The 27,644-nt window shown below is 53.9% G+C and overlaps 3 protein-coding genes across 4 annotated transcripts; all 3 read left to right on the plus strand.

Annotated features, from left to right (window-relative positions):
• Window positions 1-311: 311 nt before the first annotated feature.
• Window positions 312-8,869, plus strand: ASF1B (anti-silencing function 1B histone chaperone). Of its 2 annotated transcripts, none has more exons than XM_028088984.2 (4): window positions 312-754; window positions 5,188-5,303; window positions 7,088-7,282; window positions 7,665-8,869. In XM_028088984.2, exons 1-4 carry the CDS (start codon window positions 646-648, stop codon window positions 7,869-7,871), a joined length of 627 nt encoding a protein of 208 aa, XP_027944785.1. In that variant the 5' UTR covers window positions 312-645; the 3' UTR covers window positions 7,872-8,869. The 2 variants fall into 2 exon arrangements, with proteins under 2 accessions (XP_027944785.1, XP_027944786.1); XM_028088985.2 differs by having other exon boundaries at window positions 317-754; window positions 7,088-7,264.
• Window positions 8,870-10,799: 1,930 nt separating this feature from the next.
• On the plus strand, window positions 10,800-26,957 carry PRKACA (protein kinase cAMP-activated catalytic subunit alpha). Its single transcript, XM_028088855.2, has 10 exons — window positions 10,800-11,027; window positions 18,397-18,458; window positions 18,917-19,045; window positions 21,722-21,820; window positions 22,867-22,949; window positions 23,749-23,875; window positions 23,978-24,073; window positions 24,173-24,295; window positions 26,195-26,359; window positions 26,775-26,957. Exons 1-10 carry the CDS (start codon window positions 10,982-10,984, stop codon window positions 26,898-26,900), a joined length of 1,056 nt encoding a protein of 351 aa, XP_027944656.1. The 5' UTR covers window positions 10,800-10,981; the 3' UTR covers window positions 26,901-26,957.
• Window positions 13,612-18,458, plus strand: SMIM46 (small integral membrane protein 46). The gene is made up of 2 exons (XM_088016895.1): window positions 13,612-17,828; window positions 18,397-18,458. The coding sequence occupies exon 1, from the start codon at window positions 15,837-15,839 to the stop codon at window positions 16,119-16,121; it is 285 nt and encodes a 94-aa protein (XP_087873021.1). The 5' UTR covers window positions 13,612-15,836; the 3' UTR covers window positions 16,122-17,828; window positions 18,397-18,458.
• Window positions 26,958-27,644: the final 687 nt, after the last annotated feature.

A 27,644-nucleotide genomic window follows, 5' to 3' on the forward strand; every position in this document is an offset into this window, starting at 1 on the left:
ATTCCTCTCCTCCCGCCCCGCGACCAACCCAGCCAATCACCTCTCGGAAAATCTGCATCAGCCCCGCCACACGCCTGCCTGCCAATCACCGCGGGCGCCAGCACCGCCCTTCCCGCCCTCTTAAGCGGGCGCCGCGCGCCACCTCTAGGCGGTCGGCGCTGCCCTCCGCCGGGATGCGCCTTTCCCGGAAGGGCGGGGCGAAGCGCGGGCCACGCCTGTGCGGGAACCTTTGGGATTGGCCAAGAGGAGCCTCGCGCTCTGCCTCCGCCCACCCCCGCCCTAGACATCCGAGTCGGAGACGCTGGGGATTGGTTCCCGGTGGGCACCCAGGGAAGCCAAGAAATGGTTCCGCCTCCCCCGCGCATCCCGGAGAGGGAGCTCACGGATTGGCCCGAGGAGTCTCGGCGCGCGCCGATCGCGCCTCAGGATTGGCTGAGGATGTGCTCGCGCCGCCGGAGAGCGTTGACGGTGATTGGCCGGAGGGTGGGGCCGGCTATTTGAAGGAGGCGCGCGGATCAAATACGCACTTCAGTCGGCGGACAGAAGAGGCGGGAGCTGCTTTGGGTAACGCTACCCCGCTGACCACAGAGGACTCAGGCGCGGGCTCGGTCCCAGCTGTGGCCTCTGCCGCAGTCCGGCAAGGCGATGGCCAAGGTTTCTGTGCTGAACGTGGCGGTGCTGGAGAATCCGAGCCCTTTCCACAGCCCCTTCCGGTTCGAGATCAGCTTCGAGTGCAATGAGGCCCTGGCGGACGGTGAGGCTGGGCCTGTGTGGAGATCCCCCCTCCCCCCGGCCAACCCCGACCTCCCCCGTGAAACAAGCCCTTCCAACCCTGATCTCCCTCCTTCCCTCCCCTTCAGCCCCAGCCGCCTTGTAAGAGACTACCCTGACACCCCATGGCCAACCCGACCCGCTCCCCACAGTTACTCCCGTTTCCCCAGTGGAGACCATCATCCCGCTCTTTTTTTTCTGTGGAGCTCTTCCTGGGCACGTATTTTCTATCAGTCTCCATTCTTTAACCTGCAGAGACCTTCAGTCACCCTGTCTTCCCCAGGATCCCTTCCTTTTTTCCCAGCGGAGCCCCTCCGTTACCCTTTATCTCTGTGAAATCCCTTTCCCCCGTGGCAAGACCTTACTCGCCCCGATCTCCCCATTTGTCTCCCAGTAATCCCTTCTCCAAGCTGCTGATATTTAAAACAACCCCACCCCCACCCGCTTCTGATTGCTTTCCTACCCCCAAAGCACATGCCCTAGAACCTGGCTTCCCACCTCCTTAGCCTTCCCCCTGCTCCACCTGGGGAAGCACGGCAGGTTTCCAGCTCAAGTCTTTCAGGATAACTTGGTTTCCCCAGCTCCCGTTCCTCCCTCCTGTCTGTGTGCTTCGATAAATACACTCATATCTGAGGAGTAACCAGTCAAGCATCAGCCGGTTCCCACTGTCTGCCCACCAGGTTCCAGCTGATCTACTGCAGAAATTCTTTCAACACTTTTGATGGTCTGACCCAGTCTGGGGGGTGGGTGGGCCAGGCTGAGCCATGATGGTATCTGACTTCAAACAATTGGCTGGGAGGTCAGAACTTTTTGTGCATCTTTTCCAAGGTGTTTTCACAGATGTACTTATTCATCCGTGTGTTAAAAAGGCGGACATGGCTCTCATCTCACAGATGAGAAGACAGGAACCACAAAGAGTGAAAGACCTTTCAAGTAAAGGTCTATAAAAATCGAAAATCTAAGGTTGCCCAGGGACTCTTGGCACCACTTTCAGGAGGAAGTACTCCATTAGACAGATTCTCCACTTGGTGGTTAAAGAAGAGGCCGCAGCTGAGGAGCTGGAGATCTGTGAGGCCATGGTGTGCTAACTAGCGCCTCTCAGTGGTAGGTGGGTGGTTTGTGGGAAAAGCCAGCCACTTGGATTAATTTGGGGTTGATAACAATTAGAGATGTGCTTTTGGGCTAGGTCAATAGATCAGTCTCTCCCAGTTTCTCTCCTTTTTAAATTAAGGAATCTACTTGTGACTAACTATAGAATAAGCCCAGTTAAATCCTTTCTGGAACAAGGCAGGGTGTAAATAAATAATTAAAGTGTAGAATGACAGTGTGGAATAAGAATTTAATTTTAAAGCCAGGAGGAGATATAAGGAGCTAATAGGTTAAGGGATTCACAGTTCCCAGAAGGCAGGAGATCAGGTTTCAAACAGCCTGTTTGTGCTCCTTGCATTTAAAAAGGGTTGCATAGTCCTTATCTAGTACTTCTATTCCTAGGAAAATCTCTGCCCTGTTACTTTACTGTTTATAGACTCCGAGCAGGAAAGTCAAAAGTCAACCTACTGGTCATTATTTTTTAATAGAGAGAAATGGAATGACTTCCCCAGGGTCATAGAAGTAGAAGTCTCGATGTGAGGTCTGTAGAAGCATTGACACTAGAGTTTGGCTCTAAGTTCTGAGTCCAGAGTTCTCTACCTTTGCTATAACCTAGGAAAGAAAGAATTCATCCCTTATTTTAAGAAGTGGAGCATAAATAAGACTGACCATAGAATTTATTTCCACGTCGGGACACTCTCAAAAGAGAATGAAGGGGGTGCTATTATTAATTACACCCAAACAATAAAGCTTTTGCTCAGAGAAATGCAAGTTGGAAAGCAAACTCTGGCCTGGAAACCCAGACTCTGGTTCTACCCCTAGGGCTGTCCATGACTTTGACCTGCCAACTTGCTTTTTGCCTCTTCCTGGCCTTCTTCCCATGGAGCACAGAGAATCTGTTTCCTGCCTCCCAAACAGATGGAGGGGGCCAGGCTTTAGAAGTCTCTCAGATTCTGGAGAAATCTCAGTCTTGTTTCCTTGACACTGGCAACTGAAGATCCGATGAAAGGCCCAACCCCCAATCAGTGGCTGGCCCTGTTTCCCAAGGGCTCCAAGCCCCTTTGGTTCTTTTTTCTCCTCGGCAACTGGAAATAGATGCTTCCAAGGCTTGGGTCCACATTTAATACATTAGGTGTGTTTTTTCTCTCTTTCACTGAGAAATTCAATAGCCACTATTTGAATAAGTCATGGAACCAGATGTTCTGTCCCACAGCTAACCCCATGATCAGGCCACGATTCATCTATATGATTCTGAACAAAGGTAAAGTGATAAACAGAAAAAAAGCCTACTAGATAGTTTTTGTTTTTGTTTTTGTCTTAAGGTGGGAAACGTTCTCCAGCTAGTTCAACTATGATGAATTTTTACATGCCTTTAATCAGGTTGTTAGTTTTGGTTTTGTTTTCGTACATAGTGGAGGAGCATGTTGTCGACTGTTTGTAAAGTCAGGGCATAAAGACAAAATTGCAGTCAAATGCTCTGCCACTGAGCTATACCCCTCATAAAGACAAAATTGAATACTGTCAAGTTACCCTTGAAATTGCCTAAAAAGTTAGGTACACCATGTTATGTGTGTGCAATCACCTCCTACTTCTAAAAAATGGTTATATTAAAAAATGGAGCCACTTAAGTATGCTTCTGCTTCAAACGCTTCAGCAAGTTTAAGGTGATCCAGTTTGTAGGTCCTTATTTTCAAGCATCTGCTGTCTTCCATAGATGACTTTATCATCTCCTCTAACCCCTTGAGTCAGTATTTCTCTATGGTCCTCGGTCATTTCTCTGGTTTCTTTTCGGCCCCTCTGGAGGGAGCCATGGTGGCCCGTTTGCCTGGCTGCTGGTGCAGTGCATTTTCTCTGGACAGCACCCACACCAGTCTTTGATTATGTTTTGCCAGTGGTATCGAACATTCAGTGCCTGTGACCCTCACAGGACCTGCTCTCCTTCAGCCTCCTTTTTATCTCCCCCCAGCACATTAGTTAAATGCACACATACAGGACTCCCCCGGTGGGGGGCGGGGGGTGCAGGAGGAAAGCTACCAAAATAAAGAGCTGTGTTAGAAAGGTAAGGACAGAGCCAGCTTGAGTTTTGTGTGTCCAGAAACATGTTCTGTCTAGTCGTGTCACTCCTTGTCACAAAGATAAATCAGTAAACTTAATCGGTCCCTGCAAATAATAAGAGACTGGGGTTTTAGCCCCGGTGAGGTCTATGCCACAGACCTGCTTGGGTCCCTGAGTAGAAGGCCTGCGTGATGCTGCAAAGGGACAGGAAATCAGTGTATCGAGGAAGAGCTTGGGGCTCGGGTGACAAACCTCCGTAGCTGTGGCCCAGCATAGCAGTGTTTCCCAAGTTGGATGCTCTTGTGGGACATTGGACCAAGAAACAGGGCAACTTCAACAACAGTTTGCTTCCTGTGAAACTCATAGCTTGTGAAATTTCCGCCGGCTGCTGGAGCTGTAGGTTGTGTAATTTCAAAGAACCTAAAATAAGTTGCAGGTCTCCTGCCAACCTCCCCTGTACTAGCATGACCTTGCCCCTAATACACTTGGACCTCCTGCAAGAGGCAGCAGTCGCCGGGAATTTCCTGTGCTTGCTGGGCAGGGTCTCCTTAAGCACTTTTCCTTTCACCTTGCTGGAATCTACTCAGGGATGAGATCCCCCTCCTGGATAGGGTGCAAGCAAGTTGGGGTTCGAAGGATCATCCTACGATGCCACGTTTGTTGACTGAGTCACTGTCACCCAAATGTCTGAGGGGAGGCATGAGTTGGTGCTGGAACTGGAAGACCTGGGGGCTGGCTGGCTCCCCCAGTGGCCTCGTCTCCCCCCTCCGCTGGCTGGCTCTCCTGCTGGATTGGAATCCGCTGCCCTGCCCCAGTTGTCGAGGGATCTATTCAGCTCGGTGGCACCAGTCCCTGTGTGTGAAAGAGGATGCTGCTTCCTATCCCAGCACCCAGTGGGCAGGGCCCTGAATGGCCCAATTCCCTGCACTTCCCTCCTCAGCACGCCTCTGTCACGTGGCTCCTAATTCAACCTCTGCCATACGGTTCACCCTCAGGCTCTGAGATCCCCGAGTTTCCCTGGAGATGCAGAGTCAAGGTCACCAGGCACACCTAGGCTCACGGGAGAAATTTCCCCTCTAGAAGTAGAGTTTCATGCCCACTCCAGTGTTCAGGCCTGTGGTACCTGGCACTTAGTCCCCAGATGTCAGGTATTCTTGAGAATAAAACTCTCTCAATACATTAAGGATCTGTCTACAACTCACATGAGAAGACCTTCCCCTGCCTTCGTGCTGCCCAGGTATTTCAAATCCTTAATATCCCATATCCTTACAGATCTAGAGTGGAAGATCATTTATGTTGGCTCAGCTGAGAGTGAGGAGTTTGATCAAATCCTAGACTCCGTGCTAGTTGGGCCTGTCCCAGCGGGGAGACACATGTTCATCTTTCAGGTAAGAAAGACAAGGCCTAAGGCCTTGGCACCGAGAGACATCCTCTTGTACCTGAGAGCACACAGTGCGGTTCAGGGGCCAAAAGTTGAGGTTCAAATTCTGGCTCTGCTTTCAGGAACTGTCTGACCTCTCAGAACTACTTCATACATTTCCCTTTCCTCCACTTCTGTGTCATAGTTGTCACCATGAGCCACTGATTCATAGTTGATTCTCATTGTTCACGGGAGTCACGTCCTATAAGGTCGCTGCAAATGCTGCATTAGTGAATTTGTGAATACTGAACCAGTGCCCCTGGAAGAATACAGGGATAGGTTCCTACAAGTCCTATTGTCAACCAATCAATACATAATCTTTTTTTTTTTTTAAGATTTTATTTATTTATTTATTTGACAGAGACAACAGCGAGAGAGGAATCAGGCAGTGGGAGAGGGAGAAGCAGGCTTCCCGCGGAGCAGGGAGCCCGATGCGGGGCTCGATCCCAGGACCCCGGGATCACGACCCAAGCCGAAGGCAGACACTTAACGACGGAGCCACCCAGGCGCCCCAATCAATACATAATCTTGTTTCATGTGTATTTATGTTGAAAGACACCTTATTTAGTATTATTGTTGGTTCATTCACATTGAACTCCCAACAGCACTATAACTCATGCCTGAACAAAACTTATCTAACACACGTTTTCCTCATAAAGCACATCATCACCTTGCACTAAGCACTATGCCTGGTAGCCATCCTGAACAGCAAAATCACCAGGGCTCCTGGGTGGCATAGTCGGTTGAGCCGTCTTGACTCTTGGTTTTGGCTCAGGTCATGATCTCGAGGTCATGGGATCGAGCCCTGCATTGGGCTCCGTATGGGGTCTGCTTGGGATTCTCTTCTTCCCTCTGCTACTCCTCCCCTTCCCCTCTCTCGCTCGCTCTCTGTCTCTCAAATAAATAAATAAATATTTTAAAATAAATAAATACTTAAAGATATTAAAAGCAAAGACTCTCCTCAGTCCTCACTACATCCCACTCTGCCGCTCCCTCCTCAATCCAAGCAACCTCCTCCCATCCCCTAACGCCTCACCTACCTGTAGCCAGGCCACCAGCAAGCCAAGCCCGTCTACTCCACTCCACAAGCAGGGTTGGCTTCCTGAGCATTCAGCCCATGCAGCCACACACGGCCCGGCACCTGGTCTAATCTGCTGTCACTCGCTAAAACTTACTAATTTGTGAATAAGGGATCCCATGTTTCATTTTATATTGGTTTCATTTTGTACCAGTTATGTAGCTGGTCCTATCCATGACAACACACCCCAAATCTGCCTCTGTCCTCTCCCTTCTGGTCTAAGTCGCTGTCCACACCTCCAGGATGACCACTGTAACCTGCTGAATCTCCCTGCTCACATAATGGCCCTCCTCCCATCACAACATCACACGCTGCCAGTCTTTACAGACCACAAGAGTGATGCAGCACTTACCTCCTGCTAAATATTCTTGCTCTTCCCCAAGCCCTTAACTGGCCCAAAAGGCCCTGGGTGGCCTGGTACCTACCTGCCTTATCTTATGCCACCCTCCCCCCTGCTCACTACACTCCTCAGCACCATTTACTCCTTTGTGGCACTTGTCACACCGAGCATTTTACAGGCATTTACGGGATTGATTCTGTCTTCCCCACTCGATTAGAAACTCCCGTTGGCAGAGACCATACTTTTGGCTCAGTAAATATGTGTTGCTTGAAAATCACAAGATGGAGGTGTGGCTGTGCGATCAATGCTAAGGCACAGGGTGTGTTTCCTCTAGGCTGACGCCCCCAACCCATCCCTCATCCCTGAGACCGATGCTGTGGGTGTGACCGTGGTCCTCATCACCTGCACCTATCATGGACAGGAGTTCATCCGTGTGGGCTACTACGTCAACAACGAATACCCCAGTCCCGAGCTGCGGGAGAACCCACCCCTGAAGCCAGACTTCTCTCAGGTGGGACCTGTCTCTCAGGTGGGACCTGTCTCTGCACTTCCTGCTTCGGACAGGCTGGCTCCTTTGCACCTGGGGGAGTTGAGTCATTGGAACTGGGAGCCAAGGTCACTTCTTAAGGTTTTCAAGTCATGCTCAGATCTTGCAGCTCCAGACTAGAACCAGAGAGAGAAAGGTCTTTGTTTCTCAGAAGCATGCCTCACAGAATTGAGATTAGATAGGTCTCAGCCCTAAGTCATGGTATATAGGCGTTCCTTGGAGTTCTACCCATAGTTGCTGATGGTGACAGAATAAGTAAGCTCTGTTCTTCCTGGCCTTGGGGCAAGGGCTGGGGGTGCCCCAGCTCCGTGGGAGTAATGACAGGGCATGCTGACAAGGATTGACGTTCCTCTTTCTGCCCTAGCTCCAGAGGAACATCTTGGCCTCGAACCCCCGAGTGACCCGCTTCCACATCAACTGGGATAACAACATGGACAGGCTAGAGGCCATAGAGAACCAGGACCCTGCCCTGGGCTGTGGCCTCCCCTTCAGCTGTGCTCCCATCAAGGGCTTGGGTCTCCCTGGCTGCATCCCCGGCCTCCTCCCTGAGAATTCCATGGACTGCATCTAACTGCGGGAATCCAGGCCCTACCTGGGCCCCGCCAGGACTGTGGCCAGTCTCCTAGCACATCTGGAGAGGGCAGCTGGGCCTCCCGGACAATCCCATGGAGGCCATCTGGAAGACTTTGGGGCCATCAACTATACCTAGGCCAGTCAGACATGGCTCTGAGGAAGGAGCAGGCCTCAGGTCTCTCCCAACCCTGACCCAGAAGGATCATCTTACCTCTACTGCCCAGACCTGTAAGAAGCAGGTACTTCAGTTTTTAATTCTTTGGGACTTGTGTTTTTTCTCTCTTCCACACACACTATAAATTCCACCTGCAGGCCTTTGTGCCATCATGCTCCTTTGAGTACCATTGACCCAGAGCTCTTCCCACAGACTTCCCTGGCCTGCCTTGAGGCTTTCTTGGTCAATGCCTGGCAAGGCTCCAGCCCTGTTGAGCCAAAGGTTCTGTCATTCCTGTCCCTTCCCAAACATCGGAGCAAATACACCCAGCTTTTTGGAGTCACAGGCAAGGAATCTTGGTTAGAAGGTACACTTAGACACAATTTCTGTCTTTCTCCCAGGACAGTTTTTAAGTCTTTTTAATCCAACAGCCTCTGGAAAACTCTGTTCCCAAAGGCGTTCTCAGCAGGATGCTGAGGAATGATGGTTGACTCTCCTCTCAATCACAACCACCTTCCCGTCATCTCCTAACTGGATCTGGCTTTCCCTGGAGGCTGCCATGGTGGGAAGATGGCATGCTGGAGGAGTCTGCTTTGCTCAGTCTGCCTCAGTGTTGGCATCAGGGCCCCTCTGCCTGCCTTGATCTGCCCTCTGTGAAGACCTCGTGCTCTTGCGGGCACAAGAAACCATAGGGACCCTGAAAACCTCTCCCCTGCCATGCTCCCCGCGACACCCCGTTCCCTTGCTGCTATGTGGATGCTATTGTGATTACAGTTTGTATGTTAAAGGGTTTTTATATTAAATATGTTTGGTTGATCTAAAAATAAAAAGCACTTCATCTAGACTGATTCTGCTTTTGTCTTAAGTGTGCCGAGGCAGATTTGTCCATCTCTCCTCATGATGTGGTGAGGGGGCTCTAGCCCCAGCCAGTGGGATGACTGCCCTTTGTCCCTTTGCTCAGCTTCTTACCCTAGTCTTAATTGGTTACATAATTGTACTCCAGACTGAGGTTCAGGGAGGGGTTTTTCTTTGTCAAAAGTTAAGCAACTCAGCTGTTCTGGATAGAGCATAACAGTGATTTTTTAGACTTTGACCTTGACCCACAGGAAGAAATTAACATCATGCTCCAAGGACACACACAGCAACACTTTTATTAAATTTTACTTAGCCTTACTTTGTAACCGCACAGCCCAGAGAAGACTGGTTTGGCTGGTGAGCCATTTCCCCATAATTCACAGAAGTGCCCTGACTCTTCCCTCCCAGAAACATATGGACCTAGGGACACGGGTGGGGTGCCGACAGCTGCTGGAGAGGGTGCGGATTGTATAAATCTATAGGCAGAACAGCCAATTGGCTTGTAGACCTGAGACCAGCTAGCCCTTGAGTCAAGATAGCTGGCTCATCTGGCCCCCTGCTCCCCTTGGCAAGTTCTGTTTGGGTCTTCTACTTCAGTGGTTCTCAACTGGGGGCACTTTGCCCCCCGGGGCACGTTTAACAATGTCTGAGATGGTTTTGGTGGAGAAGAGGCAGGTCCTACTGGCATCCAGTGGGTAGAGATGGGATGCTGGCTAAAACTATAGTGAACCCCCAGGACCGTCCCTCTCCCCAACAAAGAATGACCCTGCCCCAGATGTCAGTAGTGTGGCAGTGAGAAACCGACCTCAGGCTGTGCTTTAAAAGGGCACCCAGGGGTGCCTGACTGGCTCAGTGGGTGGAGCATGCGATTCTTGATCTTGGGGTTGTAAGTTGGAGCAGCACATTGGATGGAGAGACTACTTAAAATCTTTAAAAATAAAAGAGCACCCAGAAAAAAAAGAGTCATTTTATTGCTCTGGAGGGCAGCTTCCCTTTGTGTTGCCCAAAGGGCATCCCCAGGCTGGCTGTGCCCCAGATTCCTCATCTGTGAAATGGGAGTGATGGTAATAGTACCTCCGTGATAGGATTGTGGCGCAGTGTACTTAACTAAGTGCCAGCTGACACGCACAAGCCCAGAGTGGATGCCCAGCAAAGCGATGGACACAGAGCCCCCTCCCAACTACCCCTTGCTCCCTGGGCCCAGCATCCTCCTGAAGCTCTGGCTGTGGCTGGAGGAGACCTAAAAGGCTCCTCGGCCCGTACCCTGCTATCCTGCGCCAGGCCTTACGAATGACGACTGCCGGAGGCCCGGCGACCTCTGACCCGAGGCGCCCGTCGCGCCCCTCCCCCGCTGGCAGGTGGACGGCGGCTGCGCCAGGAGGGTGGGGGGGAGGCCCTGGCGCCAACCTTAGCTGGCCGGCAGCCGCTGCCGCACTAAGCGGAGGCGGGGAACTGCGGCGCGTACGGGGGCCAGGCGGGCGCCCGCCTGGACCGCCTCCTGGGCCTCGGAGCGCGGCGCGGCCACCCGTCTGCCTCCGCCGCCCCGCCCGGCCGGCCAGAGCAGTAGGCTGCATCTCCGCCCCGCCCTCTCACCCCGGGATTGACACTGAATGTTCTGCGGGGGGGTTGGCCGGACAGCGCGCCTCCGCCAATTGGCGGCCTCGCTGGGCGGGCCAGGGGCCCTGTCGCAAACCTTGACCAGTCAGGTGCGCCGGCCCGCCCAGCTGAGGCCTCGCGAGCTCGCGAGTGGCCGGGAGTCCGCGGCACGCGTCACGGAGCCGAGGGCCTATGGTGGCTCGGGAGGGTTGCGGAGGACCAATGGGCGGCGGCGCGGCCCCGTCACTCCGGACGGCCTAGGCCAATGAGCGGCGGGCTGCGGGGGCGTCACGGACAGCAGCAGCGGACTTGGGCTGAGGTTCCCGGGCGGGCGGGCGCGGAGAGACGCGGGAAGCAGGGGCTGGGCGGGGGTCGCGGCGCCGCAGCCAGCGCAGCCAACCCTAGGGGCCGCCGCCGCCGCCCAGCGCGCTCCTGGGCCGCCGGCCGCCGCCAGCACCCGCCGCGCCGCAGCTCCGGGACCGGCCCCGGCCGCCGTCGCCGCGATGGGCAACGCCGCAGCCGCCAAGAAGGGCAGCGAGCAGGAGAGCGGTGAGTGCCCGGGCCATGACCCCGATCCCGGTCCCGCGCTGCCAGCCCCCGCCCTGTCCATCACCGCCTGGCCCCTCCCCCTACGCGCCCCCCCCCACTTCTCTTTGCTCATCCCCCCCCCCAGTGCCCCTTCCCCCTGCCTGTCCAAGGTTGGGGCCCAGAGCCCGCAGAAGACCCCCTAGGGGCCCCCTTGCCAAAGGCCACCCCCCACTGCAAAGACTGTGCCCCCCCACACCCAGCTGTCACTGCCAACCAAGGCACGTATGACCGCTGGGGCCCCACATGGGGCCTTGTCACCACCCCACCCCCTCCTTTCCTGGCCCCTCTTCCCAGATTCTAATCCCCCCATTTCCTCACTCACCTCTCCCACTGATGGAATCCACTGCCAGACCCCGACCCAGGCTTCTGTCAGTTTGGGAGTGCTGTGGGGTCTGCCTCCACCCCGAAGGGACCTTGGCCACTTAGTGACCACACCCCTCCCCCCTCCAGCCCCCGCCATCTTTCTCCTGCCCTTCCCCTTTTCACCTTATCACAGCCCCCCTCCAAACCCACGCTGCCCCCCTTAAGCATTTCCCAGAGCCTCCTCCAGCATTGTTTTTCCCTTCTGTGTCACTTGGCATGGGGGACAGGATCTTTCTGGGTCCCTCTGCCCCTCTCTCATCTTGTCACTCTGTCACTCTGCCTCTCTGCCTGTGTTCCCTCCTCCAAGCAAATGTCTGTCTCTGGCTGAGGTAGCAGACTGTTTATGAACCTAGAGAACTGCTTCAGTGCTTCCAAAGCCAAGTTTGAGCCTGTCTTGCTGGGATTCATTGCATCTTCTTTCCTGGGTTTGGGGTGGGGGGGGCGGCAGCAGAGCTCCTTCCCATCTCCTGCTATGCAGTGAGCTCTAGGCTTCTTGGAGTGCCCCTAAATAAATGCTTGTTTCACAACTGAGGCTCCGTCATTCACCCAGTCCCCAGGGTTTCTTCACCCTCTCCTGGCCCAGGATGAAAAGTGGGGTATGAAGTGTCTGGGTTTAGCAGGGCTCATTCAGCTTGAGCTGGGATGGTGAGAATGGGGACTTGAGGCATGACAGTTGGGGAGAGTAGTGACTGACATCTAATGACTTGCTTTGCCAAGGGACAAATAGATTCTGATCATTCCCAGGGCTCAGCCAGAGAGAGGCCTGTTTCCCCCTCAGCCCCCAAATTATGTTGGTGTTGGCCTTTTCCAGCCAGAGAGATCTGTATCTGGAAATGGCTTCAGAAATGGCCTCAAGCCCCTTCCTCAGTTCCCCCGGGTCTTAAATTGTCATCACTCCAGACCTATAGCTGGACCTTAGCTAGGATCCCCTTCCAGTTACCCAGAAATAGAGCTGAAAAGGGAGGCCATGTCCAAATACGCCCTTCCCAGTTTCTGATCTCAGACCCCAGCATCTGAGTCCTTTGAATACCCTGTCCCAGAAAGATGCAGGCATGAAACCCAGGAAACTTTATTCCCACACGGATTCAAATGGCAGAACTGAGAATCATCAAGCAGCCATGGGAAGGCATGACATGTCACCGATGGGCGGGGGACAGGGAGGCAAGTGCCTGTAGCTGAGCACTTGATGACAGAGGAGCAGGTGGGTAGTGACCAAAAAAGGTCTGGGCATGAGCTTGGAGGGGACTAGGCAGAGGGGGAGGGGCTGGGGCCCCCAGCAGGTGAGGCTGGCTGGGAGGTGGAAGGTGGAGGCAAGTAGCTATATATTGCAGTAGCTCAGCTGAAAGTTGGGGAGATGACATCGTCCTGGAAAACTTTCAAGGCATATCAAACACATGCAGAGTGGGGCGGAAAGCCGCACAGGGAAAAGGATCCCCGAGAGAAAGATCAGAGAGGCTCTGGAAGGAACCGCTAATTTTCCCAGAACACAGGCCAGACACCCAGAAGTGGACTATCACAGTGAAACAGAGCTACTGTTTATTGGGCATCTAGGACGTGCCAGGCTAAACGGTCTCCATAGATCCATCTGCTGGAGTGATTTTCGTAGCAGAGTTTTCTCCAAATTTTCCAAACACGCTGTCTGAGTTTGACACAGACTTTGTCAAAGAGGCAGGATTCACATCCAGATCCACTTACTAGCCAGTTCGTAGACCCCAGAATTTCCCGACCCAGACGTTCTTAAGCTGCCTCCTTGATTTTTACTCTCTTCCCTTATATTTTCTTAATTTAAAATAATAAAGTTGTGACCCACTTTTATTCAGATGTAAAGTTTGATCTGTCCTGAGCAATAATATAAATGAAATCAGGAGATTGCTGTGCTAGTCATATTCTCTCTGATACACGTTAAAATACAATGTAACTGAAAAAGTGAAACATCCCTAAAATCATTTCGTGCCCTGCGGGTGGGACCCATGTCACACTTCGGGAAATGCCCCAAGCTGTACATCCCTTCCAGAGGCTTACAGGGGCTCTTAGAAGAGGAAATAGGATGAGAGAGGAAGCCACTTTGTGCCTCGGAGCTCTGAGTCCAAAAGGACGAAACTAGACAAAATCCGCCGTCTTGTAACCAGGGTGCGGTGGGGGTGGGGGCGGGGGCAGTAGCCAGGCCAGCCTGCAGGGGGCACCTGAATTTCATCTGCCAGCTTTCAGCCTGACCTGGGTCAGGAAAACGCCCAAGCCATAGTAGACACCAGTCGGGCATCCTGCAGCCCCCTGTGCCCCTGTCTCCATGGCAGGACACAGTGTCAGCTTCCTCCCAGGAGGGCAGGGATCGAGAACAAGCCCTGGTGGGGTGGGAGAAATCTTAACCCAAAGATGCCAAAGCCATTGGCAGGGGCCCGGGGAAGATGCTGAGAGAACATATAAAGAAGACCAAGCCCTGGGCTCTGAGCAAGCTGGAGAACTGGGAGAAGGCCTCCCAAGAGGCCTGGGGACGGGCGGCCAAGTGGAGCTCAGGCCTTGGCTGGCACTGGCCGAAGGCACCCCTGGGAGCTGGCCCACAGAAGGGGCGGGACTGGTGAAAGGGAGCCCCCAGATACCCCTCCAGGTCCCAGGGACAAGCAGATCCAGGCTCTGTGAGAAGCGCCCCCAGGAGGTCCCTGGATAGGAGAACGGAGGCCCTCTGACACCCTACAGAAGCCTGTCTGAGAGCAGCAAGCACCTTCTGTGCATTGGCAGTTGTATGGGTGCCCAAGAGGGTCCTGCCAAGGCAGCTTTTCCCTTATCCCGGTCAGACCTACAGAAGCTTGAGGGTCCTATCTGTCCCTTCCCTGGACCCATTGGTCCCTAAGTTGGCTTCTCTTCCTGCCACCACCCCACAACTCCCTGCCTCCCCCTATAGACGGAGTATTGGGGATGGGCAGCCAAGCTGGTACAGCAGGCCTCATGAGCCTTCCCAGCCACCGTAGTCTTGGTGCCCTGAGAGGAAGACTGAGTGATGGCTTCCAACCCCAACGATGGTGAGGATGAGCCCTGTTGCTATAGCAACTTCCCAGGCACTCTCTGCCCCTCAAGCCAGGGAAGGGCTGCAGTGGGGTGTCGGGAACAGGGGGAGAGGAGTCTGTAGACCCATGGCTAGCCCTGGAAACCCCCCTGACTAACAACCCTGAGCTTGGGGGCCTGGGGAAAAGCAGAGGTATGGGTGGCCCCATTCAGACAAGGGGGGCATGTTCCACCCAGAGCGGGGGTCCCGCTCAATTTTAGTATATGTGCTGCCAAAGCGAGTACAGGGGGTCCAGCTCAGACCAAGGCGGTGGGGTGGCCCAGCCCAATGTTGTGTTAAACTCAGAATGGGGGTTGGTTCAGCTCAGTGGTGGAGTCAGGTCATAGTGGATGATGGTTCAGTACAGAATGGGTGTCCATCCGGCTGGGGAGCGATCCAGTCCAGAATAGGGGTCCCATCCATCCGTGTCCCAGACAAACAGGTTTCAGAGGGCTGAGTGTGCTAAGATTGTTGTCTGGGGTGTCTGAGGCTGGGCTCCTGCCTCCTGCTGTGGCCCTGGCTTTTTGAGGGGTGTCTGGGGTTCCCTCTGTTAGCCCAAATTGAATCCCGGCCAGAGTGGAGGCTGGCAACCACCCCTCCATCCCTCGGGGGAGACATGGCAGGGGGGTGGGTTTCATAAGCCAGCAGCTGGCTGGGTTTCCCTTCTCTGCCCCTTCCTGTTGTCAGCAGGGGCCACGGGTGCTGGGCACTTTCAGAGAAGCTGCCACTGACCCTCCACTTTATTTGGGATGTGGAAAGAAGGAGGAAGATGGTCAAGGCTGCCTCCCCCTCCCCCACCCCTAGGTTTAGCCTTTCGTTTCCGGTTGGACTTTCGTGGCTGAAAGCAGAGCCAAGCACAGGGCAAGGTTTGACAGAGGCCAAGGACATCCCGCGATGTTAGTCCCCTCTCTGCCCCCACATAGGAGCAAGACAAATCCAGATATACCCATTTTTCTCTTGGGGTAACAGGATTTGGGGGCTCCAGTTTCAAAGAGGACTTAGGGGAGGAGATAGGGTGGCTCTTGCGCCCACCCCCACCGCTTCTTTCTCTCCATCTGCTCTTTCAGCTAATTAATGGGGCTCTGGGGCCTCTTTGGCCCCAGGGAGCCCCTTGCTGCTGCCTGGGCCTGAACCTTAACTCCTTCTCCTCTGCCCAGTGGGCACTGCCCTGGGCACATCCGGTGCCATCCTCTGGGTAGTTCAGCACCCACTGAGGACGGCAGGACCTGGCATCTTGGGAGCAGTGAAGTCCCTGGAACAGGAAGTTAGCTTTAGCACTCCACCCCTGGGGCAGCCAGGCCAGCCAGAAGGGACATCCTCAGGAGGGCCTTCGCAAACCTTGGCCAGCCGGGAGCAGGTACCTTTAAATGCTTCCCTGGCAACCGGCTCCTCCTCCCTGGTCCCCTGAGGCCCTTCAGAGGAAGCCAGCTCAGAGGCCTTGCGTGTTCCTGGTTTCCCTGCAAAGGGAGGATTCCAGGGAGGGCTCAGGGCAGCCTGGGATGGATGTGGGGTCAGGCAGTGGCCAGGGCAGTGACTCGGAGACCACCTTCCAGCTGTGGCTGCAGCTGCTTCTCTGGGCCCACCTGACTCTCCGTTTCCTGGGCTACCTGCACCACACCTTCTGGGCGCGTAAGCCGCGGGCAGCACCCTGAGCCTCCCTGGCCGGGGTAGATGGGTCCCACGTCACCCTATCCCTCTCCACCCCCCCATTGCATCCTCTGCTGGAAGACATATGAAGCAGAGGTGAGTATGGGGGCTCCTGGCTGGGGCCCCCCCATCATTATCCCTCTTTATCTGCCCACTCCTTCTGGCACTGTCCCCCCCTCCCCACTATGCCCAAATCTGGCAAACCGATGGCACCAGAGGGGACACAGTTTGGGCCCTTTAGTATTTTGAGAGTCTAGAGAAGAGCTGTACTAGGACCAAGGCACCCATGGAGCCTCTCAGTGGGGTACCAGCAGACAGCCAGAGGCAGGCCCACTAAGTCAGGAAAAAGCAGAATATGGTAGTTCTCAGGGAGGGCTGAGAGCAAACAGGAAAGCAGGACCAGGCATTCTCCTGGATTCTTCCCACACCCCTTCCTTTGCCTTGTTAGGTGGGCAAAGGTGAAGTCCCAAGAGGGTACCCTCTCCCCCGCCACCTTCATCCTGAATTCAGCATGTATGTTTGGAGGTTTCCAAGGAAGGTGTTATGCATCAAAAAAGATTCTGCTAGGGAAAGCACTGGATTTGGTGCAGCCCCCAGGCTCAGAGAGGTCTCAAGCAGTTGATGGCCCAGCCAGGTACCAGCCTAGGACTCGTGGCCATTCCTTGACTACCCCCTCTCTGCCCAGTCACTCATTTTAGGGCTTTCCTGGCCAACAGTCTCTCCTCTGTCTGCCGTTCCTGCAACCCCATGGAAGGTTCTTCCCTCCAAACGCTGAGGGGAGTCTTGGGAACGGTGGGAGTGGTGGCCACCCACGAGGCTGTGTGGGATGCCTGGCGCTGTGTCTGGGTAGTTTGGGCAGATGACAGACGAGGCCAAAGTACAAGTGCGCAGGACCCCTCAGGGTGGCAGGTGTCAAGGGGTGGAAGACAGCTCCGTCTGCGAGCCACCCTGTGCACTGCCACCAGGCGGGAGCGAAGCAGTTAATCTTGTGGGCATTGAGATCCGGCAGGCCACCTCAGGCCTGGTCAGTCTTCCCACCTGTACAAGGAGAGGAACAGCAGGTCTGACCCATTAGGGTAGGAATTAAGCACGGAAAGCATTCAGCACAGGACTGGCACACAGGAAGGGTCCCTGAACAGCGTGCCTGGCCCCAGGGGGTGGTTACGAGGACTGGTCTGTAATGAAAGAATCCACCAAGCTGTACATTTAGAGTTTGAAAGGTCAGTGTACTCCCCACGCCCTATATTATATACCTCAGTTTTTAGAAATACCTAAAAGCAAAATCAGTAATTGCCATTTATATCACATTAACCCCATACCAGCCACTGTCCAACCCCTTTTGCCAAGATTAATTCATTCAGTCCTCACAACCACCCTACCAGGTCGTTACTAGTGTTAACCCCATTTTACAGATGAGGAAAACTGAGGTCAGGTCAGTTGCCTGAGGTTGCACCGCTCATCAGAGACCAGGCTGGGATTTGAACTTCATCTTGTCCCAGAGTTCTGGCCCCTAACTGCTTTGCTGGGCTCCTTCTCGGCCTTGGCAAGAATGCCTGTTTTCAAGCCTCAGTTTCCTAGGGCGTTAAATGGGAAGAATGGATAAAAGGCGAACCAAGTGAGCAGACCCAGGGTCCACCAGGAGGTCTTCACCATTAGCCGGATGGTGATGTTCGCCTTGGGGTGCTGAAGGGCCCGTGGGGTGTGGACATCGGGTAAGGCTCCCCTTGAACCAGCTCTGGAGGAAGGACCCCTGGACTGGCAAAGGCGGGAATGGGGCCAGCTGGGGGCCAAGGCAACAGCTGAGCCCCCCAAGGGCGCCTGCTACCCGAGCCCCAGAGGCCTCCACCCAGGGCCCGGCCTCCCCAGAGAAGGGGTTGGAGGAGCAGCCAAATCCCCAGGCTATAAATATCTTGGCTGGCGTCGGCCCTGGCCATGGAATGTCGGTCAGAACTGGGGCAAGTGGGGGTGGGCTGGCCTGGGCGTCACTCTCTGTACCCCTAAGAGTAACCCCCGAGTCACCTTGCACCTCGTTTGGGACAGAGTTGAGGCTGTATCTCACTTCTCTGAGTAAAGGGGGCCCAGGCCCCCAGCCCAGATCAGGGCCCCCCAAAGCTGCCTTCCAGCTCAGCCAGGGCACCTGAAGCTACTGGGAAAAGGTCAGTCTCTAGGTTGAGACAGCTACACCCCACTTTGCACAAATGGGCATCTCCCCAGGAATAGCCGAGGCCCACCCCAATAAGATGGGGTCTCTAACTAACACTCTCTCTCTTTTCCTTTCAGTGAAAGAGTTCTTAGCCAAAGCCAAAGAAGATTTTCTTAAAAAATGGGAAAATCCTGCTCAGGTAGGCCCCCTGGATTCAGAGCCCTGAGAGGGGTGAGCTGATGGCCCCCCGCCCTCCAGCTGTGTCCCTGTAACATGGTGAGGACTTTTAGGGCCCTGTAGAGGGCTCCAGACCTGACCCCAATTGCTCCCTAGATGCCAGTGGGGGCTCCTGGACAGAGGCACCCAATCACCCACTGGCACGCACCCCCACCCCACCACCCCCTTCCACCTGGTGGCCCCTGCCCCCCACGCAGCTGCCAGCAGTCCCTGGGCCCCGGGCCAGGGCCGGATCTGGCCCCTGCCACCCGCCTTAAGGAATGTGTCCTTCGCCATCTTGTTTTTCCACCCCCTGTCCTCAGCCCATCATTCCACCCCCTCCCCAGAGCCCCCTCTGCTGGTGGCAGAGGGCATGCCCTGGACCTTGGCCTTCCCCGACTTGGAGGGGGTCCCTGACCCTCCCAACCCCTCTGCCCACAGAATACAGCCCATTTGGATCAGTTTGAACGGATCAAGACCCTCGGCACGGGCTCCTTTGGGCGAGTGATGCTGGTGAAGCACAAGGAGACCGGGAACCACTTTGCCATGAAGATCCTCGACAAACAGAAGGTAAGCACCGGCCAGGAGGCCACCGTCCCCCCCACCAGGCCTTGGTTCAGACTCTTCCCACTGCCTGAGTGGTCTTCCTGTCTGTCATTCACCAACTGTTTCCTGAGCCTTCATAATGTGCCAGACCCGAGGTTCAGAAATGCCCATGCTGCCTTCATGAAGCTTCCCCTCCAGACCAGCCACTGATGGGAGTCCAGGCAGTGGACACGGGTTCAGACACCTAGCCTGTATCAAGGAAGCCAGAAGTCTTCCTGGGGAAAGTACTGGATTTATACAGACTTTACTTTTTTCTTTTTTTTTTTTTTTAATTTTTTTTTTATTTATCTATAAGATAGCAAGAGAGAACACAAGTAGGGGTGGGGGGGTGGGAGAGGGAGAGGGAGAAGCAGACTCCCCACTGAGCAGGGAGCCTGATGCGGGGCTCAATGCGGGGCTCGATCCCAGGACCCTGGAATCACAACCGGAGCCAAAGGCAGATACTTAACCAACTGAGCCACCCAGGCGCCCCACACAGGCCGACCAACCTACCTTTCTTTCTTTCTTTCTCTCTCTCTCTCTTTTTTTCTTTCTTTCTTTCTTTCTTTCTTTCTTTCTTTCTTTCTTTCTTTCTTTCTTTCTTTCTTTCTTTCTTTCTTTCTTTCTTTCTTTCTTTCTTTTTCTTTCTTTTTCTTTCTTTCTCTTTCTTTTTCTTTCTTCTTTTTCTTTCTTCTTTCTTTCTCTTTCATTCGTTCTTTTTTTCTTTCTATTTTATTTCTTTATTTGAGACAGAGAGAGGGGGCACACGTGGGGAGGAGGGTTAGAGGGAGAGGGAGAAACAGACTCCCCACTGAGCAGGGAGCCCGACGCAGGGCTCGATCCCAGGACCCTAGGATCATGACCCGAGCCAAAGGCAGACACTCAACTGACAGAGCCACCCAGGCGCCCCACGCAGACCGATCAACCTACCTTTCTCTCTCTTTCTTTCTCTCTCTCTCTTTCTTTCTTTTTCTTTCTTTCTTTCTTTTCTTTCTTTCTTTCTTTTTCTTTCATTCGTTCTTTTTTTCTTTCTATTTTATTTATTTATTTGAGACAGAGAGAGGGGGCACAAGTGGGGAGGAGGGTTAGAAGGAGAAACAGACTCCCCACTGAGCAGGGAGCCCGACGCAGGGCTCGATCCCAGGACCCTAGGATCATGACCCGAGCCAGAGGCAGACACTCAACTGACAGAGCCACCCAGGCGCCCCACAGACCTTATTTCTGTAAATATATTTGAGACCCTACTTTATGCCAGGTGCTGCTGTAAGTTAGCACTGTTCAACAGAAAGGTAATACAAGCCATATATAGTTTTAAATTTTGTAGAACACCCCCCTTTAAAAAGTAAAAAGAAACAGGTAGAATTAATTTCAGCAATGTGCTCTAATTAAGCCAGTATATGTACGATATTAAAATTTCAACATATGTAACCAGTGTAAAAATACCATTAATGAGACATCTCATTTTTTTTCTGTATTAAGTCTTCAGAATCCAGTATGTATTTTACACTTACATCTCTGTTCAGATGTTCAGTTTTCGCTAGAAAAACAAGAAAAAGCAGAGAGGTTGGAAAAGCAGATTCACATAGCCCGCGTTTGTTCCATTCAGGCTTAAAAGTCACCCAGTAACTGCCTCGAGTGTTCGTTTTTAAATTTTCATTTTTTTTTTTAAGATTTTATTTATTTGACAGAGAGAGACATAGCGAGAGAGGGAACACAAACAGGGGGAGGGGGAGAGGGAGAAGCAGGCTTCCCGTGGAGCAGGGAGCCCGATGCGGGACTCGATCCCAGGACCCTGGGATCATGACCTGAGCCGAAGGCAGACGCTTAACAACTGAGCCACCCAGGCGCCCATAAATTTTCCTCATTTTAGAAACTTAAAATTTTAAACTCGGTTCCCCAGGCAACTAGCCACATCTCGAGTGCTCAGCAGCTGTGTGCATGGCTAGTGTGGACCTACTGGACAGTGCAGGTGTAGACCCGGAGCATACAGCTGTGAGCAAAGCGGGAAAAGCCCTAGCACAGCAGATCAGAGCTGACCGAGGGGCCAGCCTGCCTGCGTGTGACATGCAGGCCTGACACCGACTAGCTGTGGGTGACCTTGGGCAAGTCACTTCCCTTCTCTGCATCTGAGTCTTCCAAAATGCCATGCTCACGGCGCATAGCCCTCAGGGCTCTTGTCACTATGTGTGAGGCACCTGCTGGGGACAGCTGAGGAAGAATCAGCGTGGGGTTTGAGTGGCTGTGGGGAGGGTGCTCTGGATGCAGGGAAAGTATTTCTAAACATCTCTTAGGCACCACTCTTGCTTGTCTTTTCGGTTTCAGCTTAGCTGCCCCTTCCTCCAGGAAGCCTTCTCTGACTCCCCCGTCCCCCTGACTTTACCAGGCCCCTTACCTGGGCATCCGCAGGCCTCGAGCTTCCCCCCACCATGGCTCTGACCCTTCTGGGCCATGAGGCTTGGTGACTCGTGTTCTTGCCCTGAACTGCATGCCATGCAGGGACAGGCAGCTTCTGCCTTCTCTGTATGTCCTCAGCATCCAGCCCAAGGCTCTACAGGCTGTGGGCACTCAAAGGAACCAGCCCAGCCCAGGGGGTTGCTTCTGGGCATCGGGAAGAGGAGGACCCTCTCAGACCCTCTCTTACCTTCCTTCCCACCCCGACAGGTGGTGAAGCTGAAACAGATCGAGCATACCCTGAACGAAAAGCGCATTCTGCAAGCGGTCAACTTTCCGTTCCTCGTCAAACTCGAGTTCTCCTTCAAGGTGGGGTCCCAGTGCTCGGGGGCCGGGGCCACTGCTAGGTGGTACAGCCTCGGGGCTCCCAGGGCTCAGGTGGGGGCCAAGGACAAGCAGTGGCTGCCCGAGGAGGCAGGCCCCCTAACAGGAAAGGAGGAGAGCCCCAGAGGAGGGATGCTGGGGGCAGGAGTCAGCTTGCGACTCTGGTGGACCCGTAATCAACTCCTGGGCCCACCGGTTTCTAGCTTGAGAACCTGGGGCAGATCACCCAACCTGGCTGACATCCCTCCAAACCACCTCTCCATTTTACAGCAAAGCACCTGACGCACGCACGACTCTAGGCCCAAACGGCGCCACGCAGCCTGGATTCAAAGCGCAGCTCTGCGCTCCTCCAGGCTGTGTCACGCTGGTGCAGGACTTCACTGCCGTGAGCCTCAGTTTCCTTGTCTATAAAGTGGGGGTCCCAACACTCCCCACCTAATGGGGTGGCCATGACCGTTCCGAGCACAACGTGAGCACCCTCCGTGAGCTATTTTGGGTGTTGTCCTAAGCTGTGACCACAAGATCTGGGGAAAGCCATTCGAAGCCTGAGACCCAGACAGTCACAAGGGCCCCGTGCCTGGTTTAAAGCTCAGCTGCTGCCATCCTAAAAGTTGTAATAATTTTTTTTTAACAAGGGGCTTCACATTTTTATTCTGGGGCCCCACAAATTCTGTAGCCCATCCTGGGCCCGTTTTGCAGGTGACAAAACTGTGACCTCAAGCTTCAGTCAAGACAGTCGCAGACGTGAGATGCCCCAGAGTCCTCTCCCCAGCCCAGGCACACCGGCTGGGCCCCTCCCACCCCACCTGCTGGCCCTCACTTTCACCCCCTGGGAGCAGGATCCCAGCTGCCCCTTCTTCTTCGTGGGCAGAAGGAAATGAGCCAGGAGGCTCAGGGAGGACAGCGACTGGCACTGCGAACAGGCTTCGTATGGGAGCCAAGATTGTTGTTGTCGCTTTATTCTGGAACACCTACCATGTAAAGGCACCAGGCCTTCAGATGGGCCCCTGATCAGCCGCTGTTTCCCATAGGACAACTCGAATTTATACATGGTCATGGAGTATGTGCCTGGCGGGGAGATGTTCTCGCACCTGCGGCGGATCGGAAGGTTCAGGTGAGCTGGCCAGCCCCTGCCACAATGGGCCCGGGTGTGCCCACAGGTGTCGTCACGTGACCAAGCCATCTGGGAGGTGAAGTGGGCTCTCCAAGTCTGTCTGGGTTCTTGTTGCCCCTGAGCCGAGGAATCTGTGATTTCTCAGCCCCCACAAAACAGAAGAAGCACGGTGACTTTGGTCTCACTGTTTTAAGTTGGCAGTTTTAAAATTCATGCTATCATTTACCTTAGTTATGTAGATATGTGCTTTACACACGGCAGAACGCACAGGAGCTTAACGTTTTGGCATTTGCATACACTTGTGAAACCACCACCCAAAATACCATAGAGAACATTTCCATCACCCCAGAAAATCCCCTCGAACCCCATTCTTGGCAAATTGCCACCCTGAAGAAAGCAGTTGTCCTTTCTGGTTTCAAACACCATAAATGTGTTTGGTCTGGGTTTGGGCTGGATATAAATGGAATCACACCGTTTATATTCTTCTGTTCCTTTCTTCTCTTGCTTCACATAATCATCTTGACATCTAGCCACACTGTTGAGTGTATTCATCGTTTTTCCTGGCAGTGGTGTTGGGTACGATTCCGTTGTATGAAGCTAACCACAGTCTGATTGTGTTCCTCTGTTGATGGACATGCGGGTTCCTTCCCATGTGGGACCATATACGAAGAAGTCTGCTCTGCTTATATGTTTGGGGTGGCTCTGAAGGGCCCAGCTGCTAGACCATTTGGCGGTGGGCAGGTCATGCTGGGCATAACCACCCGCACTCACCTGTCCCCTCCCCAATTGTCCCAACTAGTGAACCACATGCCCGCTTCTACGCGGCCCAGATCGTCCTGACCTTCGAGTACCTGCACTCACTTGACCTCATCTACCGGGACCTGAAGCCGGAGAACCTCCTCATTGACCAGCAGGGCTACATTCAGGTGCCCACCAGGACGGGCAAGGGGCAGGCCCAGGCGGCCATGGGCTGGATCCTCCCCCTCCCTGTCTCCTTCCTGGCCAACAGCCCGTTCTTGTGTCTGCAGGTGACAGACTTCGGTTTTGCCAAGCGTGTAAAAGGCCGCACCTGGACCTTATGTGGGACCCCTGAGTACCTGGCCCCGGAGATCATCCTGAGCAAAGTAGGCACCGCCCCACCCATCCCACTGCCCTGAGGTCTACACCTGCACCCCCTCCTCACCCTCCTCTCTTCACACCGTACCCCCTGCCTCTCCCTCTAGGGCTACAACAAGGCTGTGGACTGGTGGGCCCTGGGGGTTCTCATCTACGAGATGGCTGCTGGCTACCCGCCCTTCTTCGCTGACCAGCCCATCCAGATCTATGAGAAGATTGTCTCTGGGAAGGTGAGGCCTGGATATGGGGGCTAAGCCCCCACACAGCCCCTTCCCCACCAGTTCTGCTCACCATGGAGCCCTGCATACAGTGTCAGAACAATCTAGAAGTTAAGTTAGGCCAAGCAGTGAAGCTGGGCGCACCAGCCACATGAACAGGCCAGCACCTCACACAACCTCCCTATCTAATTCTGGACCCACATTGCTGATGCTTCCAGAACCCCAGGCCTCACCCGAACACCTTCCCTGCCCGACAGGAGACTGCTTGCCTCCGGTCATCCCACTGAGCATGAGTTTCCACAAGTTTCACAGCAGGAAGCAACCATGTGCGGTTCCCAGGTGCCACTCCAGACCCTGCAGGGTCACTTAAGGGATGCGGCCCATGCCTCCTCTCCCAAATGCAGACTTGCTAACTCTGGGGATACAGGTTGGGGTGGCAGAGCTGTCACAGAGTGCAGACATGCTCGCTGCCGCACGATGCGCCCTGCTCGGCTGTACCCCAGCACTTGGAAGGAGTGATGAATCTCAGGCTTGGACAGCATCATCACAGGCCCCAAGGGCTCAGGACAGGATGGGAACCCCGCCTCTGCCCTCAGCTCACTACCTGGCTGGGAGGACCCAGCCATCCTTCCACCTGGCCTGGGAATTAGAGGAAGCAGCTCCCAGCTCAGCCACCCATTGGCTTTGAAACCTCGGGCAAGTGCCTTTGCCCTTCTGAGCCTCATCGTACCCATATGAGAACTGGGGAACCGGACACTTGCATCTCTGAGAAATCAGCTGCAATGTGGGGTCACTAAAAAGAGAAAGACGAGGTGTCTGCCACTAGGCTGAAAAGAAATTGCAGGGAAAATGGCCCAAAGTGGGGGGGGGGGCGGGCGGAGAAAAGGAAAAAACCATAGATGGTTCTGAGGAGGAAAGAGAAGATGAGCATAACTCCCTTCTTTGTAGCATTTTACAGTTCCCACGCGCCTTCAGCGGTATTCTGTCCCTCATGCGACTCTGGGATATCTGCCCGGTGCCAGAAAGGCAGGCACAGGCCCAGAGAGGTTAAGGGCCATGGCCAAGGTCATACAGCGTGTAAGATGTAGAGCAGTGCTGGAACTTAGTTCTTGTGGCTATAAATCCAGTGACTGCAAACAAGGCTTTGGGGAAGTTTCTGGAAGAGTTGAAGTGAGCCTTAAAGAGTGGAAGAATCTTAGCTATGGAGGGCGGGGGGGGGGGAAACAAAAACAGTCATTTCTCTCTCAACCATGAATGTTTCAGAAGTCCCCAGACTCCGGCAGAGCTGCCTTAGGAAGCAGTAGCTAAGAATTTAAGTTCTGGGGTCCAACAGACCCAAGTTGAAGGCCCCCAGTCCCGCTCCTCTGTGTGACCTTAGGCAGGCTGTTTAACCCTTCTGAGCCTGTTTCCTCATCTCTAAAACGGGAACCATCATAGGGTTTACCTTAGAGCAGCAGTTCCCAGGGTGGCCCCCTGTCCAGCAGCATCAGCATGGCCAAGGAACAGGCTAGACATACAGGTTCTCAGACCTCCTGAATCAGAAACTCCAGTGGGTCCAGCAAGCTTTTTTTTTTTTTTAATAGTTTATTTGACACAGCACGTGCGGGGGGGGGGCGGAATGGCAGGCAGAGGGAGAGGGAGAAGCAGGCTCCCCACTGTGAACGGGGAGCCTGACATGGGGCTCAATCCCAGGACCCCAGGATCATGACCTGAGCTGAAGGCAGATGCTTTAGCCAACTGAGCCATCCAGGCGCCACCCCCCCCGACAGGCTTTTTTAATGGGATCCTAAAGCACACTTAAGTTGAGGATTCTCCACCTGCGATGGACTATTAGGTGGCAAAGGCAGCATTCTGGGATTCCCCAGACTCCAGACAAGTCCCCCACTCTGATTGTGTTAACCCCTTCTCCAGGTGCGGTTCCCATCCCACTTCAGCTCTGACCTGAAGGATCTGCTGCGGAACCTGCTGCAGGTGGACCTCACCAAACGCTTCGGGAACCTCAAGAACGGGGTCAACGACATCAAGAACCACAAGTGGTTTGCCACAACTGACTGGATCGCCATCTACCAGAGGAAGGTGCGCTGCCTCCTTCCCCATGCCACCCCCCATCCCCACCAGGTGCACTGAGGGTTTTGAGCAGAGGCCACGAGCCAGGGAGGGCTACCAATGGAGAGAGGGAAAGGGCAGTGGCATCTAAAAATAGGCCACAGGCTCTGAGTCAGTATAGCTGAGGGGCCTTAGGACAGTGGGGTCTAGATGGGGGTTGGTGGAGTCATTTGGCCATTCTGTGACCTTGGGCACAAGACACCCCTCTGGTGAGCTGGCTATATAATGAGATTCTTAGGTTGTTAAGGTGAGTCCACATCCTTATGTTAAGCTCAGGCCTGGGTCAGAGGAAGTTATCTCATGAATGTTAGGCCATTCACATTTATTGTTGTAAGGATGATTATGTTGACTACGGAGGTCTGAGTCGTTCTTGACCCCTCTCCAGGTGGAAGCTCCCTTCATACCAAAGTTTAAAGGCCCTGGGGACACGAGTAATTTTGACGACTATGAGGAGGAAGAGATCCGAGTCTCCATCAATGAGAAGTGTGGCAAGGAGTTTACTGAGTTTTAGGGGTGTGCCTGTGCCCCCACGGGTTTTCTTTCTTCATCTTTCTTTTTTTTTTTTTTTTTTTTTTTTTTTTTTGGTGGGGGTGGGTGGGAGGGTTGGATTGAACAGCCAGAGGGCCCCAGAGTTCCTTGCATCTAATTTTACCCCACCCCACCCTCCAGGGTAGGGGGAGCAGGAAGCCAGATATTCAGAGGAATGGAAACACCAGCTGCTCCCCCTCAACCCCTCCCCCTCCTACCTCCCCCTACCGCTTTTGCCTTCCTCCTCCCAAGAAGCCCCCCACCCAGCCCACTTCTGCCTGTTTTAAACGAGTTTCTATATTCCAGTCAGACCATGTCTTACTGGTGTATTCAGGGACGGGATGTGGAAAGAGGGGCCCAAACTTAAGTCCCTCCCCACCCCCCCTAAACCACAGGCATCACCCTCTAAGGGCAAATGAAGGAAAGGCCAGCCTTCTCTTCAGAGCAGTGGTGCCTGGAAAGGAGAGATTTTAGTGACCTGTTCAGTGGGCTGCTTGCTAGAATTTAAAAAAAAAAAAAAAAAAGTATAATCTTATTTAAGTTCCACCAGTGCCTCCCCCTCCTCCTTCCCCTACCCCTCCCAAGCTGCCCCCTTCCCAAATCCATTTTAACAAGGCTGGGAAGCAGACTGAATTTCTAAAGGAAGGAGCTGGGGTTCAAACCTCCGCCCCAAGCTGCTAATCTTCTCTGCTCCTCTGCCCACCTCCCCCCAACCCTGGGGGGGTCC

The sequence above is a fragment of the Eumetopias jubatus genome, unplaced genomic scaffold, assembly GCF_037043125.1.
Source record: "Eumetopias jubatus isolate StellerSeaLion01/CBP00866 unplaced genomic scaffold, mEumJub1_p1.0 scaffold_1, whole genome shotgun sequence".
NCBI classification, from domain to species: domain Eukaryota; kingdom Metazoa; phylum Chordata; class Mammalia; order Carnivora; family Otariidae; genus Eumetopias; species Eumetopias jubatus.